The sequence below is a fragment of the Musca vetustissima genome, unplaced genomic scaffold (genome assembly GCF_032173495.1).
Source record: "Musca vetustissima isolate MV318-11 ecotype Yass unplaced genomic scaffold, APGP_CSIRO_Mvet_v1 utg215328, whole genome shotgun sequence".
In the NCBI taxonomy this organism is placed as follows: Eukaryota; Metazoa; Arthropoda; class Insecta; order Diptera; family Muscidae; genus Musca; species Musca vetustissima.
Window position 1 is genome coordinate 23,790 of NW_026873190.1, and position 26,886 is coordinate 50,675.

Consider the following 26,886-nt stretch of genomic DNA (forward strand, 5'->3'; position numbering starts at 1 on the left):
TCGAGTTTAGGCTTTCAAAATATCACTCGGCTTCGTCGACATACACATACATGCAAAAGTATAATAAATGGAATGAATGAAAATGTTGGAAATATCGATTAGTAGTTAAAGTCGTTTGACAACATGAGAAACGTTTTAACTCACTGTGCGATTTGTTCATTTTAAAGACAATATCCTGTTTCTCTCGCACCAGGAAGAAATAATAGTCACGCAATAAGCTATAAATAGCGGTTAAACAACCCGTCATATATACATACATATTTTCTCAATTTCTCAATGCCATGGTGGTTTGAGGTGCACAACTTACACAAACGCTAACAAATTCGCATTTTCAGTCTACAACATTTTGTTTGTGAATGCTTTACGTTAAAGAAATATTGCATTTTTATTGTGGAGATGTTCTATTATATGTATAATACATTGACACTATATTTACGTTTCTACTAATCTAACATTTAATTACAAGCTAAAAACTTCAAAACACACACGCACTAGTACATACATTTATAATTGTATAATTTAGTTTGTTGTTGTTCGTGAATATTGTTTATTAAAATGTAATTACGGGTTCTTTCTTTTTTTTTTTCAGATAAAATAAAATACATTAACTGTGATTATGAGTTCCACAAAGTCTCAAGTAGCCGTGGCTACAAATATTCCAAACATGTCCTCATCCAATCAGGCCCAACAACAAAAGGAATACAATAGCGAAGAGTCATTGGGCAGGCAAAACAGTTTTGGAATGAATCGAAGGGTAAGTATCTGAGAGACATATATTCCAAGCATATGTGGGATCCTTCTACTGCACATTTCCCGATCCGTTGTGTAGTCGCCAAATTCTGAGTCACTCGATAATTTTCCCAACAAACTAATGTGTCTGTGCGCATGTTTCATTTCCATTGTGTTCAAAGGACTTCGCACAGAGCTATGGAAAGACGCACACATGCACGTTAGCCCGCTCGTGCTGCTGTCATTAATTCGTTCGATGTGCCAAGGTTAGAACTTGGGGGATGGGGGGAGTATTCGACAAAATTGTTGAGAATGACTATAGAAGGTAGAGTGTGTGTATCCACACTTCCCTACGGCAGTTGTGTCCACAAATTGGGTTATTGTGTGGTTAGTCGATAACGAAGACGAACGAATGGTGGAAAAACAAAAAATCCAGACATGCATCGTTGAAAGTTCATATTAAGCGTGAGTTTTCTAGGAGTTTGTGTGTCAATCACCACGAGTTTCCTAGAAAATTTGTAATGTTTATATACAAACAATTACGCAATTTTGTATGCAGAGTTCAAGGCTGTTCTGTGCCTTACCTTTCAGTCAGACACTTTTTGGTTTAGGTATGAAGATAGAATTTTATCGTTTTCATTGTTGTTATATACAGTTTTCCCCATACAAGTATTTCATAGCTATTGGACTTTTATAAATTGTAATTATTAGGAAATATTGTAACAATTACTTTGAATAGAAAAACGGGTTTTTAAGTTCGATTTCAATATTTTTATACTATTTTAATGGTAGAAGTCATAATGTTAAAATGTGCCCCCTTTGGACGGTATTGTTTCTTGTAGTGATTATGCACACAAATAACTAACAACATACGAATCGTCATCATAAATGCAAACGAACGTAACTAAACTTTTACTAATTTTACAGGAGAAGCAAAAAACGTTATAAAATCTATAAAAATGGAGTATGGCTGGAATTTTTTTCAAAGTTTAAATGCACTACAGAGTCGTATTTATTTTTTGAATAAAATATTATTTTTTGCGTTCTTAAAGGTTTTATGTCAGTTACGTCCTTTTGACATGATATTTTCTGAAAAAAAAAACGTAACTACAACAAAATTATAGTACAACAAAGTGACAAATAATTATCCGATTGAGACTAAAATTTGAACAGCGTACCAAATTGAGTCTAGAGTGACGTGTTTTCTTTCGATTTGCACGAAATTTTGCATAGCATAGAGTTTCGTGAAAATCGGTTCAGATTTAGACATAGCACACACACATATTTTAATCTTTGATTTGAAGGTCTTAAATTCCGTATTGGGTACAAAAATCAAAAGTTTTTCCATCGCTACAACAAAAATCTGTTTTGAAAATGACGTTTTCTAGAGTGAAGACAAATGTCGGACATAGACAAATTCGCAGATGCAACTTCGTATTTACTGCTATATGAATACAGTTTATCAACTTACGATCTTTGTAAAGCCACAAAGTGGCTTAACCAACGGTGAAATGCGTCCCATAATAGTGGGTGCGTAAGTTCTTCCACTAGGTTTCGTTTTCGTTGTAAAAACTTCGATGATTAAGCTCAACTCGAAAGGGAAAACCTGACTTAAAAATCATTGAAATGATCATCTCCCTTACAGGCAAAACTCATAAAAGTAAAAGTTGTTCCAGATTAGATCGAAATTAATTAATTTTTTTGTTTTTTTTTTTTTTTAATTTAAGGGTACCATGAAGGGAAAACATTTGACACGGAGTCATGCCATGCGAGAGGCTACATCACCACCGCGAACTCCCACACCCAGAACATCTGAGTCTTCTTCGCAGCCGCAATTGTCACCGAATGGATACCAGCAACAGCATCACCACATAGATGTTGGTGAACCGAATAGCAATAACAACAATAAATTGCATACACAATCATCAACAAGAGGCAATTCCCCAATAGTAGATACACCATCTGTGATTGTAACTAGTCAACACAAACAGCAACAGTTATCCCAACAAACGCAGCAGCAGCAACAACATACCAATGTTGCCCTCTGCAATGAAACAGAGTTTCCAAAATTAACTCCTCCTAAATCCAAAGGCGGTGGAGGCGCTGGCACTTCTGGAGGAGCAGCATCCAATTGTGGTCACAACAGCAACAACGGGCAACAACAACTGCCACCAAACCAACGTTCTAATAGTCTAACTAATAATAATAACAACAACAACAATAGTGAAGGAAATGCGGGCAACAACAAAAAGTCTAATGGCGAAGTATCGGGACTTAACGATACGCACAATAAGGCCACGAGCAATTCAAATTCTGCCTCTGTGTCCAATAAGAGTTACAGTCAACCCCAGCAACAGTCATATAACGCAGGTAGTGCTTTACAAAAAGCTTTAAAGATAACGGACAGCTCCCAGCCGTCGCAGCAACAGCATGGCTCATCCTCACAAACCAATAGCGTCTATAATTCACCAATGAATTATCAAATGCACCCCAACGATGGAGGTCACAACCAGCAGCAACAGCAGGCGACGTCGTACATTGTCTACGATAAGGAGAATCGCTGTCCGCGCAACGATAGTCAAAATAGTGTGAATTCTAGCGAAGATATGCATTACATGGACTCGCAGCAACCGCACTCACAGCAACATCACAGCCAGCAACATCAACAGCAGCAACAATCCCAACATCATCAACAACGTACCGGTGGAAATAAAAAGCATCGCACCAATTCTAATTCGAAAGGATCAAAGCCGCGTTTGAAAAATATTAGCGGTGGTGGATCCAGTGGAGGTAATAACTCAAACACCAGTGGTAGTTGTGGTGCTGGTGGCGGTGGTCCAAGTGGAGGGGGCAGCATGGATGGCAGCTTGAACAGTAGCAACAACACATCCGGATTTATTTCAAGAGGTGCGTATCCACTGCACTTTCGATAATTTGTATCAATTTTTATTTCTTTAGTCTTCACAAATTCAGAAAATTCCAACGAACAGTACACAGATCACGGCGGCACCGATCTGCTCAGTTTCTTTAAAGAGACGTTGAACAAAAATGTTAAAGATCGTCAGTTTCTGCTGAAGGTCGAGAAGGACCTTATTGAATTTGTGCAGGAAGGAGGGTGAGTAATATTGTCAGACTTTCTGTGTGCACATTCAACATTTTTGTCTTTGTTTCGCGTAGACGGGGCGAAATACGATTTCCTCAAGCATCGTCGTACAATCGTATGTTGATACATCGAACTGCAGCCTTTTTTGGCATGGAACATAATGTCGACACCGAAACGCAACAGTGCGTCATTGTGGCACCGACTAAAAACACTCGCATACCGGATGTAAGTTGGCATACATATTTGATCAAAAATGAGGTCTTAAGTATTTATTTTTTATTTGTAACTTCTCGTAGATACGATTTAAAACGCTGGTCATACACAATCGTGACGATTCACGGAAGTCTATATTAAAGCGGGACACGCACAGTTTCGATGAGGCACGACAAAGTAGCTACTTATGTCCAGATCGTGGTATGTTGGACCGCAAGGCAAAGAGTTTTGAGGAACGTGAGGAAGACTATGACCGTGCTCGTTCTCGTATTTTTAATCGAAGTCAGAATGAGGCTTGTGGTGGCAGCACGGATGAGGATAACAATTATATCAGCTGGACAAGTTCAGTCGAACAGCAGCAATTTTCTCGTGGCCGTTCGAGTGGAAAAGTACTCAAGATACAAAACGTATGTTTGATTGCTAGACAATATTCGAGATTTGTAACCAATATGGACGTTTTCAATTACAGTCTCCCGATGGTCGTTCTGGGAGTGTGGCGACAAAGGGAAATAATTATAATAATTATGGACCTTCTCAGAGCGGTGCTCCTCCGTTGATGCGAGGCGATTCTGCTAACTCTAATAAAGGAAACAGTGGAGGTAACAATCGAATCTTCTCCAAGCAAGAATCAATAGGAAGTGCAAGTACATCATGGAGACTGTCGCCCTCGAGTAGTGGGTAAGTTAAAATGTTGACTTGTATAATCTTTAAGTTAAACCATGTTGGACATAAACATTTCGCGATGAAGCATAAAACAGAAAACCAATCCATGGATAAAAACTAATTTTGCCACTCCGTTGTTTAGCTATAAAACACGAACACAATCGGTTCAGTCCGATTCGGTCATACCATCGCCCACCGATGTTTATGGCGGCAATGATGAACAGCATATGCCACAACATTCTTCAGTCATCACGAATAGGGAGAACATTGATGCTACAAAATCCCTGCCCTCTTGTGGACTTGTTTGGGCTGTTACAGATATTTCAAATGTGCCGAAAGGCAGTGTTTTGATCAATCCACAAACCCTACAACCAATCTTAAATGCAGACGGGTAATTTACAAAACTTTAATCCAAACAAAAAAATACATTTTTTAATTTTACCACTAATACCTAGCATAGCCTCAGAACGAATATGTGTGCGTCTATATTCGATTTAATATTCCATAGCAAGCACTTAACAATAACAAATGGATATAAAGTCGCGCCACTAATTGAAGCATGTGCAATATTCAATATTTTAACTATTAATGTTTATAAAGGCATACAACATTCATTCACAATAATATTTAGAAATAATTAGCACAATTTGGCCAGAATGCTTTGGAAAATTCAAATGCTCAGGCACTTGCAAATTCAAATCAAATAAGGTATTTATTTATAAGCCTTTTTAAATATATCATAACACTTGTGGGGCTTCTGAAAAGCAAAACAATGATTTCCCTATTATTTAAAATGTGGATAAGGATTAAGTGAGTAATTATGACAATTTTAAATAAAAATTCTTGAAAACATAGTGCTATGTTGTTCAATATTTGTTCACATGAATTTGCTGTATTTGTTTCTAAAAATGTTGTATGCCATTATAAACACCACTGTACATGAAGATACCTTAACTGCAGTGATCAAAAACGTTTGACGATGAGTAATAGGATCATAATCTAAAATTTGTATTCACAATAAACCCTATATCGCTCATTTGCTGCAAGGCCGGCATGAATAAAAAAGGCAAATACTTAATTGACTCACATCTTATATAGAACAGATAAACTTCTACAGTTCCTCAATTAGCCTGTATAAGTGATATTCATATGAAATTGTTACACAACATGAAGTCTGATATAACAGTAAATGAGTGATATATTCCACAAAGGTCGTAATTTGAAGTTGTTACGTAACACGATACAAAATATCAATTTTTAATAATTGGATTTTAGATTCATGTTTATCTATACAATGCATATGGCTAAATATCTTCAAAATAATGTAAATATTTCAATTATTGCTCGAAACTTGAATTGTTTACTTTCTTCATTTTACTGACAACGATACGAGCAGAATAAATTTTATCAGTCTGAATTTATCGAACTTTTAGTTATTGAACAACATTCAGGAACAATTTGTACAGATTGTTACACATTATTGGGCTATCAAGCATGCCTTTCATCGAGTCTTCATGTAGGCTTCGGAAGAGAAAATATTGTAAGTTTACAAATGTTATTTTACAATTAATAATTTTCAAGTTAGTTTAGATTGGTAGTTGAATATTTTTAGGCGCCACGTCGATTATAAGTAAAGCTGAAAAATATGAATAACTGAACTATTGATAACGAACATTTTCGGCAATTCGATCAACAAAATAAAGTAGTCGGTAAAGCCTACCGACAGATATCAATTTGTAATTAATTTAAATTTTTAAATTTTTTGAGATATTCTAGTAGATATTCTCTCAAAAGGCGTTACTGAGTAAATTTTACTGACAAATTGTTCCCACCAGTGTTAGAATCGTTGGGCCAATCTCTATCAACATTTTTTATTTGGGGCTATTTTAAATTTGTAGTATCCATACTTCATCGATGTATGTGAATGAACTGATATCGATAAGACCACCTTACCCTGATACTTGCCAACAAAGCATAAAGTACCCAATTTACTCTATATTTTAAAATTTTAATTAGTTTTGCAAGAACTGACAAGAATTACATATTTATAATGCCCGAGAAAATGTGGACTGTTGTTATTATTTGAAAGATAATCCCTAAAATCTCTGTAGCTTCGATTTGCTGTGATATCCAAGATTGAATTATCAATAATTATCGGTATATAATGTATATAAATTTACGCATGTACGCTCTGCACATACTATTCATAACACAAAACAAGGAGTCCTTAAATTCGGCAGCTTGTTTGACTACAATACACAAAATACAAGATTTTGTAAGTTATCTGTTTGCACATCACTTTCTGCTTTTTATATGCAAATGCTTTTCTGTGTAATCCGACGTTCCATAAATGTTTTTTCTGCATAACACTTTTACTTTAACATTACCAAACATATACATTAGGGTTGTGGTAGGAACTGATGAGCTTTTGTTATAAATGACTAAACTAAGCAATATTTTAATTATTTAAAAGTCACGTGAAATTCATATTGTTTTCGAAAGAAAATTAATTTTTTATTTTTCATCATATACACTGGTGGCCAAGACAAAATGAACTAAAATTGCAAGGTTAATAAATGCCGTATAACTTTTTCAAAAATAAAAATAACTTTAACAAAATAACATCAGTTCGTACTGATCAACAACAGAGAAATTTTTTATTTTTGCGTTTATATTTGTTGTTTTTTAAAAGTGAATAAATTACCTAATTATTTGTTTATTTTTTTAAAAAAGTGACAGGTCATTTATTCTGTTTACAATTTCAGTTGCTTTAGTTTTGGCCACCATGTGATGTTTGTTAACTGTATCTTCAAGTACAGTTGGTTTTCTAATGGCATACAACATTCTTAGAAATAGCACATCTAAGAATGTTGTATGCCATTAGAAAACCAACTGTACATGAAGATACAGTTAAGGTATCTATCAGTGATAAAACATTTGACAATGGGTAAATTCAGAACATACATAGAACATACATAATCTAAAATTTTTATAGTTTTGGCCACCAGTGTGTATCTAAACCGAAAAAAGTAGAATTTTTATTATTTGCACGAAAAGTCGCATTTTATGGGACAAAAGAGTTTCGCAATTAAATGCATTTCGTTATGTCATTTTGTGGTGCTCTAAATCTTGTGGATAATTACATACGTGCTTACAATGGCTCAGAAAATTGTTCATAAATTCTCGTTAATAAAATAATTTCAAATGATTTTGTGTGTGAAGTTGTTTCATAGAATTAAGATTTATCTTATCTTATGTAAAAACACATCAAAATATGATACTGGGATACGAGGTTGCAAAAAAGTCATAACCCTAATATACATTTATCTCAACACATCTCTAGGACATGGTAAATCTTCGGCCAATGTATTAGGAGATAGATTACAAACTTTTCGTATGAAAAAATTTCTAAAACAATTTGAATTATATCACATGTAATCTGAGAATTCCAAGCGCATTTCATACAGGCGAACCAACGCAAAATTTAAGTTTGGTTTGTAGAAGAAATGTTCCGTTTCGAGCCACCTACCTATGTAATACTATGCGTAAGTTTAGCGTACCCGCCTGGTTCACACATGCCATGGTATGAAGTTAATTTAAGGGGGGGGGTCCCCTTAATTCAAATTACAAACAATATTGATTTTAAATTAAATTCCCAAATGTTGCAATTAAACACCATTGTTTGTATATATAAACCAATACATAGTTATTCCACTTCTGTTTATTGAGAAAGTTAAGGACAATGGCGTTACAATTACTAATACATTACTACTTTCTCCGACGTTACATTTTTTAAGAACAGAATTACGTTTGGTTTTAAAAATGTGTTCAATAGAATGACACCGCCCTACACACTAAATATAGTGAAAAACAAATGTTCCGATACTGAACGATATGAGTGTAACAATTTTAATTTTTGGAAATCAGAACAGAACATTTCTTTTTCTCTATTATTCAGTTGGTCGAACAGTGTCTTTTTTTGAAAACACATATATTCATACAATATTTACTGCTATCGATAAGCACTACAGTTCAACATTCGTTCTAGACCTGGAATTTTTTGTATTCTCCATTGGTTAACAGTATTCTAATCGTAATATTTACTGGCATTCGAAAAATACAAATTCATTCATTTGTAGATCTGTACTATTTCAATACAATACTTAAATTAATATTGTCCCTAAGATCTTAAAATTTTCTAGCGGTATTATCACTTTTTGCAATTTCTGAACATGGGTAAAATATTTTTTTCTGAAACATCATAAGGACTATCATCTGTTGGCTAATATTTGTTTTTCATCGAATGACAATGATAAAAATAATTTATTTTTTCCTTCCACGTTTTCTTATTTGGTTACAGTACTGTCTATCATTTTGACCCGTCCAATCCACCACCAAATCAAGCCATGCCTGTTGGTGGTAACAATGGTAGCGGCAGTTCCAATTCCACCATATACCATTCGACGCAGAGTATCTCTTCTCCACAACAGCATGCTATGCAAAGTACTGTAAAGAAGCCAAACAAGGGTTACCAGATGGCGTCGCAACAGCAGCACCAACAATGTCAACAGCAATTCAGTCCTATGGATGCAACACCGCCTCCTGTTGCTGTGGAGGCTGTATCCGAGTCGTCAACACAAACGGTAAATGAAGGCGATGATGCGATTGGCAAGAATTTGGACGCTATCAATTACAATGACGGTGGTGGTAAATAGACAAAATCAAGCACACGACATTACAATATTGTTTATAGCATGTTGCTCTTATATTGCAGATGCATCCAATAAAGATGATAACGATGAATGTGATAATTCGGCTAATGGCTGTCTCAGTATAACTACCACAACATCAACGAAGAACTACGACCGTATTGAAGTCCAGAAGTTCAAGAACCAAGCTACAAGTCCTAATATTCCCATAAGTGAGCAGGAAGATCTTTCCAAGTTTGAGGTATTTGCAATAATAACTTGTATGAATCTTCTCACTGTGTAAATACATCCTACTGTTTTTTTAGAATTCAAGCCAAACGCCCAGAAATGTTGTGACTCCAACCCAACAACAAACGCATCCACACCACCAACAACAGCAAACTCAGAACCGTGAAACACCCGTTTCGGCACGCTCTACTCCGTTTAGCAATAACGACACATTGACCAAACGGTCTTCCGAGGAACCTAGAACTAGTTGGACCCAAAGCTACCAGGCTCCTGATGGTTCTACAGTATTTCACACAAATACTCCGAGTGGAAGTAATCCATATTGTACTACCACATATCAGCAAGGGGTATGGACACACTAAAGTCGCATTCCGTATTGTAAAAAGTAAACCATAATTTGATTTCTCTTTTAGCCCGATGGAAGCATTTATGCTGTACCACAGGGAATGATCTACGCTTATCCACCGCCTGTGGTAAGTCTGTGTGAATTGTGCGCAGATAGCATGTGTTTAACGTTGATATTTTTAGGAAGGAGAGTTTCAAGGATATTTAATGCCTGTATTCGATCCTACACAGCAGCGGGGAGAATCTGCAGGTATTTTACCACCCGGAACGCAGACAATATATCCGACTGGTGGTACCACGACGATGGTACCAGTAGCCGCTTATCCAACTGCCCAGTTTACAACAACAAATGGCACTCCTATTTATCCTGGCCAAGTGATATACTCCGGAGAACAGTTTCAGGCGGCAGCGGCACCACTTCCCGCTGCGGCGCCAGCTTCAACAACAGGTCAACTGCAGCAAATACCAATGACAACATATCCAATTGGATATCCTTACCCATATAACGGTAAGTACAAAATTTAAAATTTTAATATTCTAAACTGAAGTGGATTAACATATAAATTCTAGGATACTGGGGCCAAACCATGACATACTATGTACCTCAACAAGCAGTACCCGCCACATCACTGTTAACTTCACAGGCTCCACCACAAGCTGCGCCTGCTAATGGTGCTCACGTCGCAGGCGGCGTGAATGTATCAGGACCTAGTGGACTCAATTCGACGGCTGGACCGTCAATCAGTTCTTCAAATGTTAGTAGTACACAAGGAAGTAGTGGTGGATGCCCTCAGAATGCTAATCTTCAAAATGGACCAGCGCCGAATTGCTATCAACAGCACGTCAACACCGGCTCCGCTATGACTAGTGGTGGAAACAATCACAACAGCGGTACTACATACTACGGCACAGGCCGTATAAAACGACCCAATCCCTCACACTTCTCCAGCAGTGGAGTAAGCGGTGGTCCACAGGTGTTGACAGCTACCGCATTGCCGAATGGGGTCAGTGCAACGACATATCAATTGGGCCCAGTACCCACACTGACATTAGCAGCGACAGCACCACCGGCAGCAGCTACCGGAACACCAACTACTTCAGATTTAAGCACTGGCGGTGCGACTTCGGCAACAGCAACAATGTATGCTTTACCACAACATGCGACAATTTTTCCGGCTAACATGTTCCCATATGCTGCTAACGCGACGCCAGCACTAGGTCCGCAGTCTGCGGCGGGAATGGCACAGCAAGCTGCGATTCTTTCTCAGCACAGCAACCCACAAATACAAGCTCATGCTACTGGCACTTCAGCAGGAGCCATACACACTACTCATCATTCTAATACTGTGATTACGCCGTTTTATGCCACAACTCACCATTCGAACCCACATGCGGCCATACCGACGGGAACTCATGCAATACACGGTCCAGGTCCGGCTGCAATACCAATAGTGGATCCGGCATCGCTTATAAATGCAGCACAAAATGGAAGTGGAAATCCCACCTATATGACAAGGGGCGGGAGCGCAGGAATCGCCGTAGGCACGAGTAATAATAGTACCTCGCAATCGGCACCCAGCACACCACACTCAATACCCTCGGTGCAGCTTCACTCTCAGCGTAACCCTCCTGTATTTTCAACACCTCCCATAATGAATAACAATGCGGCACACTACAGCAGCGCCAGTTCGACTCCACATTTCTATGTGGATCAGAATCAACAATCCGGTAGTGGAAATAGCAATAGTCCCCATACCTCGTATCCTTCAAATACGTACGAGAAGAGAAACAATGGCAATGGTAGCGGAGGTGGAAAGAAAACAATTGCCTACCAAAGCGCAAGTTTAAGTCGTCAAAATTCAACAAACACGGGTGGGTACAATAGTAATGGAGGTGGTGGCGGTGGTACCAAGCCACCGTCTTTGTTGGGCAATAACAATAACAACGATACCCGAGCATCGCCAGGCAGCAGTAGCACAAACTCTAGGGCACATTCGATTAAACGATCTGGTGGTAGTAGTGTCAACGAGAAACCCCAAACCCCCCTATTAAGTGGCCCACCCAGTTATCCCGGGAGTGCAAACGTGAATAATAACAATTTTGCGACTACGACAAATGTTGAAATGACACCGAGTACAGTTCCAATAGTTAACGTTGCGAAGCCTCCAATACGACTAAATGCAGCAGCAGCGGCATTCCGTCACAAGGGATCTGTTTCGAACAGCGCAGGTGGTGGAGGTGTTGTGGAATCTCGGCGAAATCCGGCTTCTCAACGCAATTCACCAAGCACAAACGCGAGCAGCAGCAATGACAATAGCAACAATAATTCACCAAACAGTATACATAATTCTTCCAACGCTGCCACTCCGATTGCAGCCAGCTGCTATGCCGCACCCTCATATATGATAAATGCTCAGAACAATGGTGGTGAAGCTGCTCTTACTCATCACCCGCCACCACCACCGCCATCGCTGTACATAACAACTGCACGAGGGCCTGCACACATTCCACCACATTTGCAAACAGCAGCAACAACTGCAGGTGGGGCAGCTACTGCCACAGCTGCAATGCCCCAACAGGCGACCACAGCCGTTTTAGGAGGTGCAGCAGCGGCCGCGGCAGCAGCCGACGTCGCGAATGCAGCAGCAGTAGCTGCTGCTGCTGCAACAGTTGCTCACCATCACCATCCTCAGCCATTATTGGGTACATACAACCCGGGAGCATCCGGATTGTACTTTAAATATGGTCATACATATTTTGCCCACGTAAGTGCAATTATTTATATTTCCTATATATGGAAAAAGTTTTTCATTTTTATTTTTTCCATTGCAATTTAAAATTCGAACTATTTACTAACATATTGAATCATTTTAATTATTACAAAGTGTAGGTCGGTAGCTACAATTTTTCTCATAATTCTATCTAAACAATAAATACATTTTGTGCATTGTTTTTAAATAGTATTGAAATAATTGTATATAAATTTAGTGTTAATTGAAATAAATTCAACACGTTGAGCGCGGCCTCAATATTTCTGATCTTTTCGCACTGCTCTTGCTCATATTTTAACTTTAATACTTTAGGACCGGACCTGTGCGCGCACATCGTGTTAATTGAAATGAAAACCTTTTAAGAATGAAACAAATGATATTCCCATTAATATTTGGGAAGAAATTGTGGCATTTTATTAATTTTACGCGTTTTTAGTTATATGTTGAAAAATTGTCGAATAAAAACCAAAAATTTTTGCGTATATTTATTTTATATCTGACGGAATATGCAATTACATGCAGAGTTGTTATTCTCTACAATATATACTACCTTCAATTATTTTGATGTGCACTAAGGGTAATTTGCCCTGTTTTTGGGGCAAAAATTAATTACGGTGGTGTTAAACGATTTTTTGACTTTTTAAATGATTTATATGTACAAGAAAGAGAAAACACAGATTTTCACTTTTTTATTTGTAATGCTGAAAAGCGTATGGTTTATATTCTAAGAGGAACCCAAGCTCTACTCCATTTTTTTGTTTTTCTCATAATCTTTCCTTCGACATCCTATATGTGGGTTTTTGTAATCAAAATTTGATTTAATTCAGTTGTCGTTTTTTCGCGGAAAAGTTCCATTTAGTTCATCTTGATGACAAATGCATGCAAAATAACCTAACTCCCTCTTTAATTTGATGTATTTTTTGTCCAAATTGTTGCTATTAATAACTTTACTTGCGGGGACGTTGTATATGGTTCTTTGCCTTAAATTTTATTGTTTTTTTTATTCTGAAGTTCTCTCCAAAATTATTATATATCACGAAAAACGCAAACAAATCGCAATTTGAGACCTATGGGTATCAATTTAGAAGGCTTTCATTTCAGAATGATTTTTTGCATAAAAACTGCCGAAATTACCTATAGTGCTGCGGTATGAATGAAATAATTCGAATTTAGGTAGTATTCTCAAATTAAATGCAATTGAAATTTCGAATGAAAATGAATCGAATGAAATCGAGTGAATAACGACCAACAGCTTGGTTCTAAAAATATTTTTTTGTCTTGAATCAAACAAAATGATACATTTTTAATTTTATGGATTTTTGATCGATATACAATTTTGGACACAACTTTCATACAGACCTCCGTTATAATTTTTTTTGGAAATAAAAATCCTTTTACGTTTCGCGCTACATTTCTTTATTGTATTTCATCTATTCTTTTATTTACAGCCTTCCGTAGCTTTACCAAATAGTCGTCGCTCTCCATCGACAGATTTAAGACCTCCCATTGCACAGGTAGCGGGCATGTACCCAGCAATGAACATGATGATACCAGGTAAATTAGTGTTATTTGTCAATTTACTATTCAAACAAAATTATTTTAAAACGTGTTATTTGTTTCACAGCCCAGCCTCGGCATCCAGGTCGCCATCCCAATCCCAACTACAAAGGGACACGACCCCGTTGATATTCCCGGTTGAATTGATGGCATGACCACAACAAAAGAGTAAACACAATGATGCTATACCAAAAACCTTAAATTAGAATAAGTTAAAACGACAACAAGATGAAAACTAACTAATCTAATAAAAAATACTAGATCTAGTTATAAAATAGATATAAACTGACGCAGCATTAAACATTAAGGAAGTCACAAACAGAAATGGAAAGCAGGTGCACGCCGTGTGTCATCGGAAAAGCAAAAACAGTTTCTTTTATATTTTCGAACTGGCCTAGTATCCTAGATTCGGACAACCATTGAGAAGGAAAAAACAGATAAATACACATTTATTATTAAATTAATAATACTACAAAACATTGGCTTTAATACATAGGTAGAGAGAAAGAAATATCCCAAAAATATAGACAACAATCACATAATTCAATTCTCATCAATACGTACATCCACATCCACAACTTCAGATACACTCACTGCATATACTTACAATAAGATGTCATCAACAATAACAACAAGATCTTGAAACCATCGAAACCGATTAAGGTGTAACTACTGTTTTCTTGAGATGATACCGTCACAGTGCAGCAACCACTTCCATTCGATTAATAAGGGAAACATGTCTGTGCAACAATTTCTGTGCCATCAAAATATATAGAGAATAACTAACGATAGCAAAAAAATTAAACACATAATTTTTAAATTCCGATTCTCAGAACAGCAAACGTTTACACACTCCCCTCAATTACACGCCTCCACTGACACACACTGACCGACACAACACATATATACATAACTACAGACCCGGATACATTAGAAATATACCAGTGACATAATTAAGTCATTTTAATTGAGTATATAAGAGTAAACTTAATTATTATAACTATAAATATACTATAAAAATTACTATTTATGATACACGATGATAATTTCTATATATACGTATACATATATATAATATGTATGTATGTATGTGTATATGAATAACATATATATATATACATATTAAAAATGTATAAAAAATACAAAATACATGGAAATATATTCTGTCACATATATCAATGACGGTGTATGTAAAATTAAATACATACATATATAGTTCATTGATACATGTGGCTGTTACTATAAATATATATATATAATGAAAAAATAAAATCATACAAATAATTTTATAGTATTTAAAAAAGAAATTTATTATATATACATACAATATATATTTAAAATAAATAATATTTATAGTTACCTAAGGTAGCATAATGAAATTATTCAAATATATATACATAAAAAAATATATATATATATTTAAAAAATATATAACATATTAAATAAAATGAAATAAATGACTCCATTGCGGATTTTTCCATGGATTTCAGATTTGGCCTACGCTGCAATTTTAATAGCGTTCTTCTCAGTGAGTAAATAATAATCGAACACTATCACATATTTGTTATAATTCTCATTCGGAAATGTTTTTAATCTCCACCTTCTCTTGCAATGGATGGTGTATGTTTTGACCATTAAATGTACATACATATACAGAAAATTGTAAATAAAAGCGTTATTGTATTGTTACCCGTATCCATTACTATTATTTACCCATATATATGTTATTATTTAACTATAATTTTCATTAATTTTTGTTTATAAAAATTTCACTGAAAATTGATTTGATTGATTGTATCATATGCAAGAATTGTTATCTTTTCGAAACCAAAAACATCAATAAATTCCTGCAAAATTTATAACACTTTTCAATTATAAATAGATATTTCTTATGCATGATTATTCTGTTTTATTTCTTTTTATTTTAGATTTGTTATAACCAGCTAACCCGGCAAATGTTGTCTTGCTTTAGCATATTGTGAAGGAATGACGTTGTATGTATGCGTATAGGTAAAGCTCTACGTTGCAAAAAATTAAATTACACAGCATTAAACAACACATTTTCAAACATTAATTTTCATTTAAATTCGAAGCATTTTTACAGTGGAATCTAGATATTTCTAACTTCTATTTTTAGAAAGAAACATGTCTTAATTTCTCTTTCACGCCCTATTCCGAATGAAGAGATAAAAGATGATTCATGTTATCATATCGTAATTTTATTTATAATGTGTAATTTAATTTTGAATTGTTTTAATGTTTTATGTTATTTTACCTTCTCAAAAATAGAAATGAGAAATATCGAGAGTCCACTGCAAAAAGGCTTTGCAAATAAAATAACATAAATTAATTATTTGTAGATGCAATTTGGGGAAACAACTACAAACAGATTATTAAATAACAGAATAAATTGTTTGTTTGCATGATGGCTTAAACAACATTGAAATATATATATAGGAAGAAATCTGCGAGATTAATATGTATTTGAATCATTTAATTTCGATATTTTATCTCCTCTAATTCCTAAAGCTGCCAATTCTTATCTACTTTCTTTATTATGTGTTGCAACTTTGCTATACTGTGACGTTTCCGTTTTTGTAAGGTTATTATTGTTCCCCCATAAATTTGTTTCTTCTATTTTATTCGAAATTACAGCTCCCATTTTTAGCTTTTCCCTGTTCATCTGTAAAAGCTGTGTGTGCAATCAATATTAGCTCTGTCTGTTAACTCGATATTTGGTAACAATTGTTACCAAATGTTACTAAATGTTGTCTGTTTACACAAAAATCCAGTAAAAGAGAGTCAAGTGAGAGAGCAAGTTTGACAGTTGAACAACAACAAAGTTGCTGGAGTTTACTGAAAGAATTTTATTCACAAAAATTATTTAAAACATTTTTTTTAATTTGGAATGTTTAATTTGAAGTTAATTACAGAAAATGGAAGAAAATTCGTAAGTAGTGCAAAGTTTCATTAAATTGGAAACTAATTCCTTATATATTTTTAGGCAAGTTCCAGATAGAGGGCAATGTATTGATGCAGGGAGCTTAAATGTTCCCGGGGAACATACGAGATCAATTTTTCTTTTATTATTCATTTTATACAAATAATTGTGTTCGTCCTTTGTTTGTTGTTTATTTTGGCGCAAACCAAATGTTTTCTTGAATCAGCTATTTATTTGCTAAATCTTACTAAATGTTGTCTGTTTACTTTTTTCAGTATTATCGCAAAAGAGAGTAAGAAAGGCTTACTCTCTGAACTAGAACTTACTGAATAAATGTTACTGGAAAAGTAACCAGACACAACTATTATCATAACACAATGGATATTAAAAATGTCCCAACATGATTTTGAAAGAAGCATAAGTGAAGCTATGGGTATATCCAATTGCTCTAGCCAAGAGTGTCTGCCAAAGAATTCGTCGAATTACTATGTGCCAAAGACATAGACTCGACCATGATGCAACAATAAGGCGATGTATCAAAACAAAAACCATTTGTTTTTGTCTCGAAGGAATAATTCGCCATATGATATTTTTTTCCTGGGGGCCCTATTACACATGAAGAAATTGCTCGTGATTTGTATCTGTTGTGTGTATTTTTTGAGATTACATTTGTTCAATATAATCGAATGAGGATTTTTTTGTAGAACATTTCGCATACTCTTTTCTTCCTTAATTTATTGAACCGGACTACAATTATAACAAGATTTTTGTAGAATATGGCGTTCCCGTAATGCAAGAATCTACTACTTTTTTCAATTTTTTTCGATAACATAAAGGAAAAAATTCTTGTAGTAGTAAAAAGAAGTACATTTTTGCAGGTTCGGGAACATACCAAAAGTCAATTTTAATCTTAATAACCTTTTCAACACAAATAATAATGTATGTATTTGGAGAATGTTTGAAAGCTTTTTACTACTTTGTTTGAAGGCTTTTTACGTATCCGAAGGAATATCGATCAGATATTTCTGCCATCATTAACATCAAGATCCTACAATCCAACATACGAAAGCTGATATTCATACGGACGCCGCGTACTTTGGGATTTCACCAAATGAAGTAGCAGATCACTACGCCGATCAAACAGTTGATTGTAGATGTATCATACCTCTTTCTATTTGGGTCACCGATGCTTACCAACGTATCGAGTCATATTTATGTAGAGAATTCGGTAACCAATAAAGAACATCTTATGTACTAAAGGTGCTTATTTTTATCGGGTTTCTCAGAACCCTCGAAACCCCCTGGTACAAAACGCAAAAGCTCAAACCTGAAATCATCGAACTCATTAGGTTAGGTTAGGGATGTACGGTTGTTGTGACAACCTATGAGAGACAATGTTCATTGTGATCATCCTTTATGTATATCGGAAATTACAAAAATCTTTTAAATTCCTTGAAACTGAGGTTTGCAAGGTTATAACTCGCGAAATATGAACATATTGCATATAATTTAAATTAAATTCTATGAATTTAAGTGCTCTTGTCAAAATCTTAAAATATTTGTAAAAAATAATAAGTTTGGTGAAAGCTGTGATGGTGGTAATGTAAAAAATGGGTGAAAATGTGTTGAAGCCAACGCACATGTGATCAGTGACTATGTTGCAGAATACCCCATGGTCAATATGATTGTAATGTATGATTTTTCGATATAATCACTGCATCCACCCAAATAGGATGCTGACATTTTGAAGCCGGATTTTCGGCTTTTGTGTTGAAGCCAACGAGTTGTTTTGTTTTCGTTACTGATTTGTGGCTAAACTACACAACGCACGCACATGTGATCAGTGACTATGTTGCAGAATACCCCATGGTCAATATGATTGTAATGTATGATTTTTCGATATAATCGGATGCAGTGGTTATAGGATGCCCAAATAGGATGCTGATATTTTGAAGCCGGACTTTCGGCTTTTGTGTTGAAGCCAACGAGTTGTTTTGTTTCGGTTACTGATTTGTGGCTAAACTACACAACGCACGCACATGTGATCAGTGACTATGTTGCAGAATACCCCATGGTCAATATGATTGTAATGTATGATTTTTCGATATAATCACTGCATCCACCCAAATAGGATGCTGACATTTTGAAGCCGGATTTTCGGTGTTTTTTGAATTTTTCTTATAATTAGGATGCGCATCCAGATAATGGACTAAACTAATTATAGGATTGTAGAATTCGTGATTTTGCTTCGTTTAGTGTATATCTCATGAATGTGCTCATCGTAGCTTCTTTGCAATTGGGTTCTAAAGACGAAAATTTGGTGCGTAAATTTGTATAAAAAACATATTTTTTGAGTCTAAAATTAAGAAATTCCATTCAAATTCCGTGGAACCCCGCTTGATTTTAGTTTTTTTTATGCCATTTTAGCCATTTTTAGGGTTTTTGCATAGTAAAGTGCATCGAGCGGCACACGTTGACCGCTAAATTAAACATCGAAAATTCATAATTATTGAAAGACATTGATTCGGTTTATACGAAAACCGCATGCGCATCAACTGATTTCAACTTATACGCGAATTGCATGCTTTTAAATGTTGATAATTTTTATGTATTGTAACTGCAATACACCTAAGTCTGTTTTTACACGATCCTTTTTTTACACGGTTTTGATATAACACGGTTTGAAAATTGAATATTTAAGATTTTTTTACATTTAGCGCGATTTGAAATTTTATGTACTAAAACTTTTTTGTCAAATTTAATTTTTGCGAAGTATGTTCATATCACAAAAAAGTATTTATGAAAGAAAAAAGTCTGAAACCATCGATAATATCGATAGTTTGCGAACACTAGCTTAAAGATTTAAGTGAATTCCCCTTTAGCGCGTACAAACAATTTTTACTGGTCAAAGCAAATGTGAATAGCACTAATTTAGGGGAATTCCCTTTTTTACACGGCTTCTTCTGGAACCAATCTACCGTGTAAAAGCAGACTTAGGTGTATATTTAATAATTTTTAACGTCGAAACTGTTATCAGATGAATATACCGATATTTAACAATCATCTAAAAAAATGAAGAAAAAAGCGTCGCATATTTTACAAGATTAAGGCAAAACCGTATTCAGTTAACCATACTAAAAAAATCGAAAATTCAAAAAACATTTCGATTTAATTAAAAAATTAATTTATTTTATTTTCAGATATCTTCATGCTTCTATTTGTTTTTCGCGACAATTTTACCGTAATTCAATGTGATTTGACAAGTGTGCAAAGAAAATTCGCGAATTACAACAAATAGGAATTGATTTAATTTATATTTGAAATACAAGATTAAAAACCGCTATAAATTTTGTGCGCAGCATCCGAATTTGTGAACGCGAACATATTTCGAATTAGCATATTTTTCTTACCCTGTGTACCAAAAATCATGAATGTGCTCGCAAAAAAAATGTTCAAATTTTTTTATGGAATTTTAAAAGAATTTTGTAATTTCCCATATATACCTGTAAAGAAAAGAAAAGAGAAAGTGGAAGAGTAGGGAGAAAAGATAGTGAGAGAAAAGGAGCGGAAGAGAGGTTATTTTAGCCAAGTCAAATTTTTGACAAAGCCTCGAATTTGGTTTGGGTCTATTTTGGAGAAGAAGAGTAGGTTATCAATTTCATATCTTCCAAACTGTTTGTGTCTTCTGCTGATCAGCGATGGACATTTGCAGAGGACGTGTTCAATTGTTTCCAGTTCTTATTCGTCCTCACATAGACGACAGTAATCCTCTTCACTGGAGTCCCACTTAGAAGTGAGAGATCTAATTTTGCAGTGACCTGTTATAATCCCCACAACGATTTTTGTCTCCCTCTTATTGTGTTTCAAGCGAAGACGTTCTTTTACGAGAGAATTCAGGCCAGATAGATTTTGAGATTCTGCAAGCAGGTTCCCTTAGCCATTTGTTACCAACTACCTCGCAATGGAATGCACGGATTCTGCCAATGAAGTAGCTGATGGGAGGTTTCACAGATCTCGAGCAAGCTTGTCGGCTATCTCATTCCCTTCAATGTCATTATGTTCTGGAACCCAACATAAACCAACTATCTGTCGTATATCATTCAAAGCGGACTTACAATCAAGAACTGCTTTCGAGTTTATAGTATGCGACTTCACTGTTTTGAGGGCCGCCTGACTATCGACATATATAGTCGCCGGTCCCGTGATATCGGCATTAAGTGCCTTTACTATCTCGGCCGCTTTCGTGATTGCAAGAATCTCTGCTTGAAAACGCTACAGTTATTGTTGAGTTTATATGAGTTGTATATTACTAATTCCCTACAGTAGACGCCTGCGCCAGTGCCTTCCTCCAACTTACCCCATCTGTAAAGATTGACAGACCAGACAGAGGTAAGGAGCCACTAGTCCAGGATTCGCTACTAGGAAATTCATCTTTGATGTCATTAAAGTCCCTATGAGGGGGAGTATAGTCACTGATATGACTGTTCCCCCAAAAGAGGTCATAACCATTTCAAGGCATCCGTTTCCAGGAGTCTCAGGGCACACCTGGCAGCCTGGAATTTAATCAGAATATCCAAATGTTGGAGATTCAAAATTGCGTTCAAGGCTGCCTGTGGTGTACTTCTTAATGCTCCGGTGATCAGGATTGAAGCCGATCGCTGTACAAAGCTCAATTTTGTCAGCAGCATCCAAACAAGACAACCATAGGTAAGTATAAGTCAATCCCACGACGGCCGGTTCTATGCACCGGATTGACTCGGAGGAATCAACTTCCGACCAAGGGCTGTCAACCCAGCAAATACTACGTGTATTTTTTCAACATGGGAGCATCATTACCCGGAATGCTTGCTCCGGATTCTTTTGGTCCGTACCGGGATTGAGACAAACCCCGGACCATGGTTCTGCTCAGTTTGTCACAACAGCATCCACCACAGATCTATTTCGGTGAGATGCAACGGATGCAGAGAATGGGTACATTTCAGGAGTTGATCCGGCCTTAACCGGATACAGGAGTATAGCGAAAGGGACTACGTTGCTTCTTGCTGCGCCAATGCAGTCCCCAGCGAGTCGTCGTCGTCACCGTGGTCCACGTCATCATCGTCGTCGTCTTCGGATTACGTGACTTCCCCGCAATCTCCGCAGCAGCAACCTGCGCCGCAGCCGCTAACACCGCACATTGCTGTCGCAACTCCTGAAAATGTATCTTTTCTTCAATTCAACTGCGATGGACTTCGAGGGAAAATCAACGAGATAGTGGATTTTATGAGTCGAAGAAGTATTATGGTCGCTGCGATCCAAGAAACGAAGCTGAACAACACCTGTAGTCTTCAGAGTTGTGATGGATACAACGTTATTAGAAAGGATCGTACAAGAGGTGGAGGTGGAGGATTAGCATTCCTATTGCACCATTCTGTCCAGTACAGACCTATCTCGCTTGAGCTAGACTCTAGTGACCCATACATGGAATGTATGGGGGTAGCGGTCAAATGTGGTACCGCCGAGGTAGAGGTGCTTAACGTTTACATTCCGCCGTTAAATAGCTGTGCCCCGCGTTACTTGCCAGACATTAGTCATCTTTTGGAAGGCAATAACCGTCTGGTGCTAGGGGATTTCAATGCACATCATGAGTTATGGCATTCCGTCCTAGGTAATGACCAGAGGGGCATGGCGCTGGCCCAGCAAATTGATAGCTCAACGTTTTGCACGGTGAACGAGGACATACCCACCAGGATGAGGGGAGACTGCCAAAGCTCACCGGACATATCCATCGTGTCTCCGGGTCTGACGAATGACGTGGCTTGGCAACCCGTCATATCATTGGGGTCAGACCACCTCCCTATCATCATATCCATCAACAGACCACCCGATTTCATAACTTCTGAACGCCGTACTTTCCTTAATCATGGGAAAGCCAATTGGCAAGAGTTCAGAAATTTCACCAATCGTCGCTTCAGAGAACTGCCCATCCCTTCTGACGTTCGGGTAGCAGAAAGGAATTTCCGGGACATCATCACTGCTGCAGCCGCTCGCTATATACCTGCGGGTCGTATACCCGAACTAAGACCGAACTTCCCAGCAGAGGCAGCGGGACTAGCGAATGAGCGTGATGAGCTTCGCCGTTCTAACCCTACTAACCCCAGAGTCAGAGAACTGACGTTGGAAGTGAACAGGTTAGTCGGCGAGCATAAGCGGAAAAAGTGGCTAGAGCATCTGAAGTGTTGCAACATCAGTACCGGAGTGAGTAAATTGTGGGCAACGGTTAAGTCGCTCTCGAACCCTGGAAAGAAGGAGGATCGGACTTCTGTCTCATTTAACGGCGTGGTGGTGACAGATCCGAAGAGGTGCGCGTGTTATTTCAACCGGCAGTTTATAGAGCACCCCGAGAGTGACCGGGCGAAGAGAAGAGTGTTGCGCCGTATACGCTCTCTTCAGGTGGAGGAGGAACCACCATAATTTACGTTGGAGGATGTTGCAAATGTCATCAGGAACGCGAAATCATCCAAAGCGCTTGGTCCAGATGGAATCTCAATGGTGATGTTGAAGCAGCTTGATGAGCCAGGAGTAGATTATCTCACCAAAGCCCTCAACTTGTCGTTATCCAACCTAGTAGTTCCCGACGCCTGGAAAATGGGCAGGGTGGTCCCGCTACTGAAGCCGGGCAAGGATGCCAGCAAAGGTGAGTCATACAGGCCGATCTCACTTTTGTCGCCAGTAGCCAAGACACTTGAGGCTTTACTACTCCCCAGCATTCGTGAATGCTACTCGGTTGCTGATCATCAGCATGGATTCCGGAAACAGCATTGCACAACAACAGCTTTGCATGCCATTTCCGCACACATAGCAGAAGGACTCAACCAGAACAGGCCGTGTAACAGGACAGTCATGGTGGCGCTAGACCTATCAAAGGCATTTGATACCGTCAGTCACGCCAAGCTGTTCGAGGACATCGAGAGAACAACCCTCCGGCCAAGTTTGAAACGTTGGATCGTGAACTATATGTGTGGACGCCAGTCGTACGTGGAATTCAGAGACAGGAAATCGAAGGCCCGTAGAGTTAAACAGGGAGTTCCCCAAGGAGGGGTGATATCTCCGGAACTGTTTAACCTCTACCTCTCTGGAATTCCACGCCCACCGGACGGCATAAAGATCGTGACATATGCGGATGATTGCACGATTATGGCGTCAGGACCAAAAATTGATGACATTTGCGAGAGGCTGAATCACTATCTCGTAGATATCGCAGATTTTTTCCGGTCGAGGAATATGAAAATATCCGCCACTAAATCAACGGCCACACTGTTTACCACATGGACAGCGGAAATGAGGCTATCTTTGAATGTGCAGGTCGAGGCGTCCACAATTCCGACCACTAATTACCCCAAGGTTCTAGGGGTCACATTCGATAGCCTATACAAGTCGTCCGCGCATGCCACAGCTATTTGCGACAAAGTCAGGAGCAGAAACAAGGTTCTCAAGTCGCTAGCCGGCAGCACTTGGGGAGCTGACAAGGAAACCTTGTTAACGACTTATAAGGCAATAGGCCGGTCTGTGGTAAACTATGCGGCGCCAGTGTGGTCCGCTAACGTTAGTGCAACGCAGTGGAAAAATCTTCAATCCTGCCAAAATGCCGCCCTGAGAACTGCAACAGGGTGTCTCCTCATGACTCCAGTAGACCACTTGCATGAGGAGACGAAGATCCTTCCTGTGCGTCAACACAACAAGATGTTGTCGATGCAATACTTGCTTGGGTGTTATAGGAGCAGCCATCCGAACCGCTACCTAATGGATAGGCACCCACCACCCAGGCATGTCAGGAAGGATCTCCATGATCTGGAGAGAGAGGTCCAGAGATACAAAAGGGAGCCTCTAGATCAACAGGCCTATCAAGCAGGATTGAACAGTATTCACACGGACGCAGTTGAGGAAGCAGTTCAAGAATATCGCGTGAATACCATCCTCGATGACCATCCGCTGAAATTAGAAAGAAGCATTAAATTTAGCTCTTTTTTTAGCAAGAATACATTTTCTCACCTTCTCTCCATTGGAGGTGGACAAAAGCGTGTAATTTTTGTCGCCCAGAGCAGTCACCTTGCCTGAGCGCGACGTCGGTATTTAAGGAAGAGAGGGTGAGTAGGAGTTCAGCAGCTGCTGCTCTACAGTGATGCAGATTGATCTGAACCACATTAAACGCTTGCTGCTGTCTGCTTATTGCTTTGGTGATGGGAGGCGGAAACAGAGTTTGCCCATTCCATAAACAAGCTCCCCCTTGTTCTTCCTCAAATTTTCATCTCCCGCAGAATCAGTAGCGAACTTCGCGACGACACCGCCGTTCCTTTCAAATGAGGCGAGGATTCTCCACCTCCTCATCTGAAGGACGTCTTTCTGCTTCTCCAATAACCTCAGTGTCTTCTCAAGCCCCTTGAAAGGTTTTGGGTTAAACACCGAGGTTAGCATACCGCTTGGTATCTCTCGGACCGCTACAGCTGGCAGGCGACTACCTTCCCAAAGAGGGTCCAGGTTGTTAATTGTCTTCTTAAGGAAATCTGAAGTCTCCTTTGTATGAGGAGGTCAGGCCAAACCGCAGGCTCTGTCGATCAACCTCGTCGGATAGGAAGAGGTCCTTCAGATGACTGTCGACCCATCTACCCTCGCTGATAAACCCGCAGATCTTCCGGAACCTCTTTTGAATCAGCAGAGTCGCATTGCATCGTTGTAGGTGTCTGGGCTACCTGCTTCGAGTCACCTGCTCTTAGCAGGTTTCTCCTTCGACGCTACCACCGACGCAAACGAAGCAGAGCTTTTTACGACCGACGACTGTGTGGGTCTCTTTGCAGCAGGTTGTTGCTCCTCCGAGGACCTCATTATCTTGAGAGCCGTAGGCTGTGGCCGAGATTTGGCACCCGGGTTTGCAACCGCTGCAGAGGTATGCCCAGAAGACACAGGCACCTCCATCGCGCTCACTACTTTCTGCTCATCCACTAACAACTGCCCAATTGTCACCGCCTTGGCTCTCGGCTTTGGCAATTCGGCAGAAGGTGGATATACAGGGGGTTGTTGTGTCTTATCGGTCTTCTTTGAGGCCTTTTTACGGGCTATCCTTCGGGCCGACTTCGACAGTCCCCTACCTTCCGTCTTTGTGGATGCTGATGTCTGGGACGTCTCAGTACTCAGTTTACCCTTGGGGGGTGCTGATGGCTTAGAAGTCTCAGGTATTAGCTTCCTAGATGTACCAGGGCCATCAGCAGGTTTCTCTTTCTTTGAAGGGACTACCGTTGTGGTCCTAGTACTGGGTCGGGGGATCCTGTCAATCAAGAAGTCCCTCTCAATATTATCAGGATAGTTCCTGGAGAACTTAAGGATGAGTTTGAGGATCCTCTTGATTAACAGGAACTCCTTCCCCGTGATGGAGTCGCTTTCCCGTCCGATGTATCGTTTACAGTAGTTAACTGCTCTCCGGTACATCTTCTTGGCAGCAATCTCCTTGGCATCGGCCTGTCTATCAGATACTGGTACTGATGAATCATCCATCTTAACGATCAGTGCCAGAACTGCTTCGACAGCAAATTGCCTGAGTAATCTCGCGACATCACTACAGGCACTAAAAGTTGGCTCCATAGAAGTGATGTG

The 26,886-nt window shown here is 38.3% G+C and overlaps 2 protein-coding genes across 2 annotated transcripts; one reads left to right on the forward strand and one right to left on the reverse strand.

Moving 5' to 3' along the window:
* Positions 1-581: 581 nt before the first annotated feature.
* On the forward strand, positions 582-14,545 carry LOC133323313 (protein encore). The gene is made up of 15 exons (XM_061532257.1): positions 582-754; positions 2,457-3,636; positions 3,703-3,844; positions 3,907-4,057; positions 4,129-4,452; positions 4,515-4,723; positions 4,851-5,099; positions 9,069-9,415; positions 9,483-9,658; positions 9,723-9,992; positions 10,059-10,118; positions 10,174-10,498; positions 10,561-12,755; positions 14,210-14,315; positions 14,386-14,545. Exons 1-15 carry the CDS (start codon positions 617-619, stop codon positions 14,445-14,447), a joined length of 5,934 nt encoding a protein of 1,977 aa, XP_061388241.1. The 5' UTR covers positions 582-616; the 3' UTR covers positions 14,448-14,545.
* An 11,453-nt stretch (positions 14,546-25,998) lies between these two features.
* On the reverse strand, positions 25,999-26,787 carry LOC133323324 (uncharacterized). The gene has a single exon (XM_061532265.1). It carries the CDS (start codon positions 26,785-26,787, stop codon positions 25,999-26,001), a length of 789 nt encoding a protein of 262 aa, XP_061388249.1.
* Positions 26,788-26,886: the final 99 nt, after the last annotated feature.